This window comes from Physeter macrocephalus, chromosome 11 (genome assembly GCF_002837175.3).
Source record: "Physeter macrocephalus isolate SW-GA chromosome 11, ASM283717v5, whole genome shotgun sequence".
Taxonomy (NCBI): Eukaryota; Metazoa; Chordata; class Mammalia; order Artiodactyla; family Physeteridae; genus Physeter; species Physeter macrocephalus.
Window position 1 is genome coordinate 133,005,178 of NC_041224.1, and position 9,959 is coordinate 133,015,136.

The window sequence follows — 9,959 nt, forward strand, 5'->3', positions numbered from 1 at the left end:
GCTAAGCCCCACTGCCCTGGGCCAGGGTGGTGGGAAAGGAGGGTCCTGGCCCAGCCAGTCGTACCTGAGGTTGTACTCATTCCGCCGCTCTATGGCTGCGTGGTGATCGTCCACCTCTGAGGCCATTAGAGACTTGAGCTTCTCAGCTTTTTCCAGATCTGACCGTAGCTTCTCTTTTTCTCTGACCACTTGATCAACTTGCTCCCTAGAATCAGAAAGAAACCAAGTATGAGGGAAACTGTTTCTAAGCAACAAGTAGACCCCAAAAAGCTCTCATCTGCTTGCTTCAATACAAAAACAAAACCAAGACAACCAAAACCCTTCAAAAACACACAGACATTCCACAGCCCTCTTCAAAAGACTACATGCAAATCTAAGCTCTACCTCATTTTCACAGAAGTGAGATGATAGGCGATTAGCCACATCTGCGTACAGGATGGAAGAATGTATGCCACAGGCATCTGAGTGACTTGCTCAACAAGTAGGAAAGGGAATAGAGCAGGTGAACCTTCTGCTTAACTCACAGCAAATGCCGGATCTCAGCCTTAAAGCTGGCCAGAGCCGCCTGGTGAATGCTGTTCTTGGTAACCAAAAGTTCATTTTCAAGAGCCAGTGTCAGTTCTGTCAAATTAACATTTCCATCAAGGCTGAAATCCAAGGCCTAGAAATCAGAACAAGTTCAAGACAATCACAAGTTCTATCCTGTGAAAGCAGAACATGTGAAGGTTATACAAACTCACAGAACTGAATTTACAGTCTACAGGTTGGATGCTTACATTTCTTTAGTGATTACTTTGGAACAATATTCAATCCACAGCATAACTAAGCTGCCTCTAAGAAAAACATAACGTGATTATTTGCATGTTTTTAAAAAATGCTCTCTGGCACTGTAAATAAACACAATGGTAAAACTCTAATCTTTACCAACCAGAGATCAGCTAAGAAATTTCTTATCAATAATTTAGGGGTTAAAAACATGGAAAGAAGTTATCAATAATCCTGGTGGAAGTGGGTAGGAAAAGTTGCCTCTTACATCTGAGATCTTGTGAATAGAAGAATTATTAAGGAGAAATCGAATCAAATCACAGTTTCAAAAAAATGGAATTTTTCAACCCTGCCCCAATTCATCATTTTTCTCTCATTTTAGCTGCCATACCTTCAGGATCTCCTGGCTGTTCTCAATGCCCTCTTCATGCCAGGTGTCAAGTATTCTCTCCACTGATGCATAGCCCATCCCATCATCCAGGCAGGAGAAGACCCGAAAGCCAATGGTACTTGTCATCGCAGAGGGGGTTGTGGTCCGTCGTCCACTCTCATCGAAAGACTGGAAGAAGAAAGAGACTTGAGCAAGCTCAGGCATTGCAACATGGTGTTGGTCAAGACCAAAACTGGTCAGTCCTGACCACTAGGAGCAGAATGCATGTTTCTCTAATTTACACTGCTAGGATAAAAAGTCACGCAGCTCCTTTGATCTCCCTTTCCTAAGTCAGCCTAGAATGCAAAGCTTATCAACAGTTGACCTGGCCGAGAGTTCCTTCATATAGACGAAATGTGTCTCTACTTAACACCAGGTTTCTTCTGACCTACAGCTAACACGAAGGGGCATAATTAGTGGTCTTCCTACTGTAATTTATGGTCATTTCTCAAACCCAACTTTTCCTTCCCCAATGGTTCAGTCTTTCTTTACTACTCTTCTTTTGCCTCTCTTTCTCCTCAGTATTTTTCTTCAGACAGCAGATTAATTCTTAAGAAATTATTCAAATGGATTTTAACTTCTACTCACAAAGGAACCACTTCCTATTTATTTCTTACCTGCATGGAGAGGTGCCTTTTCAATTGTCTATATGGGGTAGATGCTGATGGGGTAAGGGATTTTCCATTTTTGAACAAGCCGTAGAAAAAATCTTCTACACTCATTGTACCATCAGGATCAAGATTATGGAAGACTTCTTCAAGCATCTAGAAAAGGATAACCATATATTTTAACTATTTCACTCAAAAAAACCCAAAAGGCCCAAAGTACACTTCCAGCCAACAGAAAGTGGCACCACTCTTGATCCCAGGACTCCAGAAATATAACATGTCCCTTTATTCTCACTTGACTGAATTTTTTTCCTTTCTAGTAATATGTCCTTCCCCCTCACATAAACTAAATAAAATTCATTTTCAACATCTTCATAATTTTATGCAATTTAGCATTTAACTGTTTTCTCTTTTGCTCATACTGTTAGAACGGGTAATCTTTAATGTTACTACACATTATTCTTGCGAATTAAAGAATTACTTAAAAATATAAAGATATAGCTTCCTAGTGTTGTAACAACAGAAAATAGTTAGACACTCATTAAGCTGTTATATTATGGTGACTCCACATGATATTTTGCTTATATTGAATTTTGGAAATTGGTACGTTAGCACGGCAGAATTGGGTCTGGGACAGAGGGCAATAATCTAATAGTTTGGGTCTGAAACCCATGACTTGGGATTTAGAACATTACTTGGAACGGCACTGCGTGTTTGGGGTCTTTATTTCTTTTAATGCTTTAGCACAGGAGAAATGAGGACTGGATAGGAAGGATTTCATGTGTATGCAATAGAAGAGATGTAAAGAGAAGGGAATTTTGCCTGACTACTTTGCACTCTGTGACAGTAATCAAGTAGTCCTCATCACATACAGTCCCTTCTAGAGGCTCGCCTAGGAGACGGTTTGTTCCCTAGCTCAACAGAGGAATGGAAAAGGGAAGAAGCAGCGTGAATCATGGATACCGCAAAACAGGGAGGGAAGGCAAAGACCTCCACCCTCACAGTCAGCGTCCTCTTTATTTGGGGGGCTAAAATTTTTCTGTAGGACATGTCCCCAGTGTACAAAACAGAAATCACCTGAGGATCCTGTTAAAATGCAGACTCTGATATAGTTAAATCTGGGGGTAGGGCCTAAGATTCTGCATTTCTAACAAGGTGATGCCCAGTTTGCTGAGTAGCAAGGAATAGAACAAGCAACAAACTTACTCTTGTTGCATTTGAGCCTATACCTGGTTCCATTCTAACAAAGCCCTCTTTGTAACAAATCCTCAAATTTTCAATATTCATTTCTTAAGTCTGGACTATTGCTAGGACTCCTGTCATCTCATAATTGTTGATTTTATCCTTCATCTAAGTGCCTGAGGCATTTCTTTTATCCAATGCTTTTTTTTCCAATTCATACCCAATAGGAAACATCTGTCTCTATTCTTGTTTTTATATCACTTCCTCTGGAGAGGACTCTGAAACAAGAAAATCATTCTAAAGAGTAGAAATCTTTGGAAGAAGCAACAGTTCCTAATAGAGAAGCATATGATGAAACAGATGGAAAGGTATTTGGGGCAAAATTCTGAGGTTGCCAAGCTCCCTTAGCTTCTCCGTCTCGTTCTTATCAACCAAAAGAACACTTTCTTAGAGGACTAGGCTTTCAGGACTGTCAAACCAGAAGTCACAGTAAAATCCAAGTGTGCTGACTGAAGTGAATCAGTGAACCTTAGCTCCACGTGGCTTGGCCCTGTGACCTTGGCCAAATAAATGCACAGCTTCCTGACTGCCTCAACAGCCATGACCTGATCCATTTGAAGTGGTGAAGTAAATCCCACCAGTTATTGTACACCGGGGAGTGGACAAGTAGCGAATAAAGGGATGTGGATTCAGAAGAGGGTGGATGGGCAGGGCTGGGCTGACAAGGATACAAGTCAGTGGGCAACTAGGGCACCCCCTGCAGTCTGTGCAGGAGCTGAATCTAGAACCCTGAGGACATTCTTACTCCCCATCACCAGCCAGGTCTTTGGATGGTTGACTTCCCAATGTGTAAGTTGGGAAACAGTGCACTAGAATAGGGATCACAAATACCCTGAGGGGCCAGGAAGGTGATGTAAATAAATGAGGCAGGATGGTCTTGAGACATTAGGAAGTAGTGCCTTTTAAACCAGTGAACGGAACACGAGTGCATGCCCTGTCCAAAGGGGCTAGCTGCTTCTCACAGCAAAATGGAGCCAAATCTTCTGATTTTTAGAAAAATCTCCTGATTTTAAAAGGTAGAGCAAAAAGTTCAATTTTTAAACATTGGGTAGGCAACGTAGCCCTTGGGTCACATTTGGCAGCTAGGGGGATAGTCTGCCATCTCTGCCCTACAGTCGTCCTTGCTTCTGGAAAGCAGGGCACTAGTTTTAGCCTTAAGACAGTGAATCTAGTTTCCCTTCATGATGATGGCAACAGGCAGCAGTGATCTCTTTCTTTATCTATAAAATGAGGGGTGACTAAATCTAAAATTGCTTTCAGTTGTAAAATTCTAGGATTCCAAGTTGTATGCTGATGAGATCATCTTGAACTTTCAGCTCCGCTGTGGTCTAGAGCTAGTAATACAAAGTACTATAGTGTTTCATGATTTTGGTGGGGAGGAAAAACACTAAGTAAAAGCTACATTCAATTAGCAATCCTTTACTCGTCCTCACATCAGAAGAAAATAAATGTGCTGCTTCTTTTCCTGGGCTCTGGAATCTCCACCACAGAAGAAAATGCAACTCCCCACAAATGGCTAAGTTTATTCCAAGATTTGTTCTTAGATAAATAATCCAAGTTTGTGCAATATTTCTTGGCAGAACCCAAGGTTCTGCATACTGCACTGGTTTATAATTTAGGAGGATGAATTTAATTTTATGACTCAACAGCCATCACTGAAAAATAAATGATGGCTGAGCCATTAAAATGTAGTCAGAGGGTGTGCAATGGTCACATACACAAGGGAGAAGGGGGGGAAAGAACTTTTCTGCAAGCTACACTACTTGGAAGCTTTTGATAATAAACCTCTTTCTGGTTTAGGAAAATAATACCACTTATCCTCTGAGCAAGCAGATAACATGGTTTCAAATATCATTATAATCAAAGTTTCCCAAACCTACAACTGTAGCCCTAACCTCTAAGTCCCTCCAATCCTTATTTTCAGCTCTTTGAAAGACACATCTTGGAATTAATTACACTCTTATGTTTCATGGCTGTTCATGCACCCAGTCCTGCCACCACTCTTAATTTTTTATTAAACGTAAAGTTCAGAATTTTACCGAGCAAGAGTCTTTTGGGGGCTCCTTCAGGACTCTTCTGTTGTACATTTTCAAAACCACCAACCTACCCTTTTCCCTTTCCTCATGACCAGATTATTGTGATGGCTCCTGGCTGGTCTCCTAATCTAAGGCTCTCTTTACACCACTATACCCCATAAAAGAAGTTCAGACCACCCTCAGCAAGTAAGTTCTTCCTATGTATTATTACTTAATCTGCTTAAGAACCCAGGGGGGATATTGAGATCTTCTCTCCAAAAAACTAAACTTATCAGCCTGGCCTTCAAAATATTCCCTCAACTCAAATCTCCTGAACTTCCCTCTTCGTCCTTCCTCTACACCTTTCCCACATTTTTCTCTGTGAATGCCACATCTACAAATAGATTGACATCATGCTACACTGAACTGGTGTCTGATAGTAATGTGGGGTAATGTGCTTAGCACAGTGAGGGGCACACAGTACGGGTTCAGTAAGTGTCAGCTATTGTCAGTTTTTCTTTTCCACCATACAACATGAGGTCCTCAGAGACAGGATCTTCATGGCTGACTTTCCAGGAAAAAAAGAGAATGGAGTCTCTGTAACACGCTGCAGGAAACCAAAATACGGCTATTCCTAGCCTGTGGCCAGTTTAGCTTTTATCATGATTACTATTCCTGAATAAAAATATGATGCAAGGCTTACCTCTCCATCGACATTCTGCAAACCATACTGCTCACAGATGGAGATCAGCTTCTTTCGGTTTAGGTGACCATCACGGGTGATCCCCAAATCTTCACAAACCTCCTGCAATTTCTCTTCTATCCAGTCTTGGGGAGGGGAAGGCCCACTTTGTGAGGCATTCAAATCATCTGGGTTCCAAAATCTTAACTGGCCTAAAATAAAAGCATAGAGTGTGTTGTCCCTAAAGGAACTGAGAGCCTATTCTCAAAGAAAAATGTGCTTTTTGAAAATAAATGCTATAAGAAAGAGACTACAGATGTTGATTTGATGTTGAGTTGATTTGATCCTGAAGTTCAAATGAAGTGGAATCATTGGTTCTTAGGCTGCAACTAGGGCCAACAGACACTTTTTTGTTCATTGGCAGTCATACCTATGTAAGAAATACCATTTCCTGTGCAGTAATGCCAAGGTTCTAGGCTTATTTTATTCCAAAGGAAAATATGCACAGGCTTAGGCTTTGGTGTGATCGGAGGAGAAGGCTGGTTGAGAGCCATTCTAAGGAGCTTTATATGCCCTACCTCAGCTGTAGCTACCAGACTTTATTATCTCCACTTTCTTTCAGTCTAAGCTCTGCTTTTACTGAGAAGGAAATAATTTCATGATAAATATCATAAAATGATTATAAAAGTCAAGATTAGCCTGTTTCCAAATCTTTACACATACGAATATTCTGACCTATAAGCAATCCAACTTGAAAGAATAAATGTTTGCCAGGGCAAGTTATTAATTATTGGTATATTAAGGATAAGTTCTATTTGAAGATTTAAGCATCAAACTATTTATTTAAAAATAAAAATTTATTTATCCTCTATTAAAAGTTCTCACTTCTAGTTAAAATTTACTTCCATGTTAGAGATTCTGTAAAGTCATTACTTAAACATGAGCTAATTACTGGCAAGGCTGTGTGTGCCTGGAAGAACCTTAGAGAGTTGAGAAGAGCATTTAGTGCTACCCCTACTATTTATCAAAGACATTAAGCCCATCACCGCTGTGTCTTTACAGGTTGGAGACCTAGAGAACGTGTAATTACACTTAAGTACAGTTAATCCAGGGTAGGCTGTGAAGTGGGCTGAGGTTCCGTCAGCTGAACTACAGTGCCATCTGCTGGCCAGAAGATCAACGTGTTTTGATCCATCTTAAATACATCTGAAACTTGTCAAGGGATACATTTTTTTAAATATAAATTTATTTATTTATTTTTGGCTGTGTTGGGTCTTTGTTGCTGCGTGCGGGCTTTCTCTAGTTGCGGCGAGCGGGGCCTACTCTTGGTTGTGGTGCGCAGGCTTCTCACTGCAGTGGCTTCTGTTGTTGCGGAGCACGGGCTCTAGAGCGCAGGCTCAGTAGTCGTGGCGCACGGGCTTAGTTGCTCCGCGGCATGTGGGATCTTCCCAGACCAGGGCTCGAACCCGTGTCCCCTGCACTGGCAGGCGGATTCTTAACCACTGCGCCACCAGGGAAGCCCTGTCACGGGATACATTTTAATAGGTAACTATTTAGTTTTGGATTGTTCATAGATTAATGTGAAAGTCTATGTAAGAGAGTAATTAACCCATAAGTGAAATTCTACAGCTTAGCTGCCACATCTTGCGTGATGCTAAATGCAAGGATTTAAAACTATGAGCTATCAACTGGGAATGAATTTTTTGTTGCTGTTGTTCTTCAGGTTATTTCTTAGTTGGCCTCCAGCAGGCAAGGATGTTAGTAAGAAGGCAAGGGATGCAGGAACGGGGTGTGGAGAGCGCCCTGTGAATGGCAGCCCCTCCTTCCCAGGCAGGCCCCACCCACACTCAATTCCTACCTTCTGCTTCATACTCCTCGCTGTGCTGCGTCTTCCAGTTCTAGAGGAGGCAAGAGAAGATTAGTGTGTTTTAGAACTAATTCTGTTCTTCCAAGACCCGATCACTCTCTGGCTCTGAAATCATCATCTGAGTGAGTCACATGATTTGGGACCCTTCAGTGCATTCATCCAGGTTGGCTCTCCTCAGTCAACAAGCCAATTAAGAGGAGACTCCTAAGAAACACGCCACAGCCTTCTGCAGCATCACACCAAGGATTTGCCTTTCACACTTGTGAGGTGACATCACTTACTCGACAGCAAAACCTATCACAACCAATAAGATCAGGCTGAAGCAAATATTCAGAATCCATCAACTAACAGGAGTTTGTACGCATGCATTTATGAATTTGTTCTTCAATAAATGTTTAATGGGTGTGAGGTATTATGCTACATCTTTGGAATACAACTATGAACAGGACAAACATATTTCTTGCCTCACGAAGTTTATATGCTGACAAAGACATGCAGACAAGAAAAGAGAGTACAATATTGTAGTGTAGTAAGTGCCATTACGGGGGAGTTCAAGAAGGGGTACCTAACTGGGGTGTCCTTCAGCCTTGTGAGTTCAGGGTAGACTTCCTGAAAGAAGCAAGGTCTAACTGAGAGCTGAGGGATAAGCTGGAGACAGCCAGGTGGAAAGAAAGGAGCAGTTACTATTTGCCGACGTGTGGAGACCAGAATGAGTGAGCCTGGTGTGTTTCTGGCACAGTGAGGAGACAGAGGTGCAACCCAAAGCAGGTAGGCTAGAAAGCTCAAGTTAAATAAAATGTACATTACCAGTACCTTACTACATTAAAAGCAGTGAAATTGATCTGAACTAGATCATTTTGTCCCCTTATCGTGCTGGGTTACTACTGGGTCTTTTCCAAGTCACAGCGTACAGTTGTAGTTTGTGTACTGCACAAAAGCACCCAGCCCAGGGCAGAGGTCAGAACCAAAATCCAGCCCATGCTCCACAGGCAAGCATGCACAGATCTGCTTCCAACCATTGGCAACGAGTAGGTCCACAGTGGTCTCTGGCCTCATCAGTAAGCTTCCTAATCACTCCTGTTGGTAGGTTCTACAACCATCTCAGGCAGGAAACTCTGTTGAGAAAAGGTGTATCCCCCTTTTAAAACCTGCTGCTGTCTCAGGAAAGATCCAACTTTATGAATGAAGCTGCTTTGATAACAAATAACCAGCCTACTCTCCAAGGTGGCTGAACTGTATAAGGTGAACGGATTTCTTAGATCCTGTAATGAATTCAACAGGAAAATAAGCCTAATTAACTCCCATCTCCAGAGCCTAGATTCCTCATGGCAGACAGTGTGCAACCTAAAATTCTTAGGTTAACTATTTCAGTAGCTTGTTCAAGTTGATATGAGTTGAAGTTCTTTCAGGGTACCTAGGCACATCTATTTTGTTGCTCTCCTCTTAACTGAAGGACAACTATCTACCAGGATTTCACAGTTCCATATTTCACTCAGAAAGATACTGAAGATAGCACCAATTCAAAGAGTGCACCAAAATTTGCCACACTAAGCTGAAACCCCAAACTGACAGCGCTGAGATAAATTATTCTTGCCACAGAGAGACATTAAAACAGGCTATAATTCAAAATATATAAGCTCACTACAACTCATTCAGATTACAACTGAAAGTCACTAATATACATGGTATATCTATGGAAGGTGAATTGGAGCACAGTGTGATTTTTTACTTGTTTGTGATTACAATTTTATCAGGCTACATTTCCACATAAAGACATATCTCAACCCTGATGGATGGATGAGGTGTGAGGGTGGGGAGGGAGCAATGGAGGAAATAGCACTCTAGATTTTCTTACTATTGTTTCTGGGCAGAATTCAATTGTTTTTACTTTATTTTTATTTTTATTTTTTAACATCTTTATTGGAGTATAATTGCTTTACAATGGTGTGTTGGTTTCTGCTGTATAACAAAGTGAATCAGCTATACGTATACATATATCCCCATATCTATCCCCATATCTCCTCCCTCTTGCGTATCCCTCCCACCCTCCCTATCCCACCCCTCTAGGTGGTCACAAAGCACAGAGCTGATCTCCCTGTGCTATGTGGCTGCTTCCCACTAGCTATCTCTATTACATTTGGAAGTGTATATATGTCAATGCTACTCTCTCACTTCTTCCCAGCTTACCCTTCCCCCTTCCCGTGTCCTCAACTCCATTCTCTACATCTGCGTCTTAATTCCTGTCCAGCCCCTAGCTTCTTCAGAACCATTTATTTTTAAGATTCCATATATACGTGTTAGCATACAGTATTTGTTTTTCTCCTTCTGACTCACTTCACTCTGTATGACA

At 41.5% G+C, this 9,959-nt stretch overlaps 1 protein-coding gene across 13 annotated transcripts in view; it reads right to left on the reverse strand.

Annotated features, from left to right (window-relative positions):
- Nucleotides 1–9,959, reverse strand: part of NIN (ninein) — a 105,930-nt gene that overhangs the window by 46,922 nt on the left and 49,049 nt on the right. For all 13 annotated transcript variants that reach the window (XM_028495847.2, XM_028495850.2, XM_028495849.2 and 10 more), the window contains 6 exons: nucleotides 7,601–7,640; nucleotides 5,764–5,954; nucleotides 1,813–1,959; nucleotides 1,157–1,324; nucleotides 525–661; nucleotides 65–205 (listed from right to left, as the gene is read on the reverse strand). In XM_028495847.2, coding sequence (XP_028351648.1) covers nucleotides 65–205; nucleotides 525–661; nucleotides 1,157–1,324; nucleotides 1,813–1,959; nucleotides 5,764–5,954; nucleotides 7,601–7,640 — 824 coding nt within the window. The remainder of the gene's footprint in view (nucleotides 1–64; nucleotides 206–524; nucleotides 662–1,156; nucleotides 1,325–1,812; nucleotides 1,960–5,763; nucleotides 5,955–7,600; nucleotides 7,641–9,959) is intronic.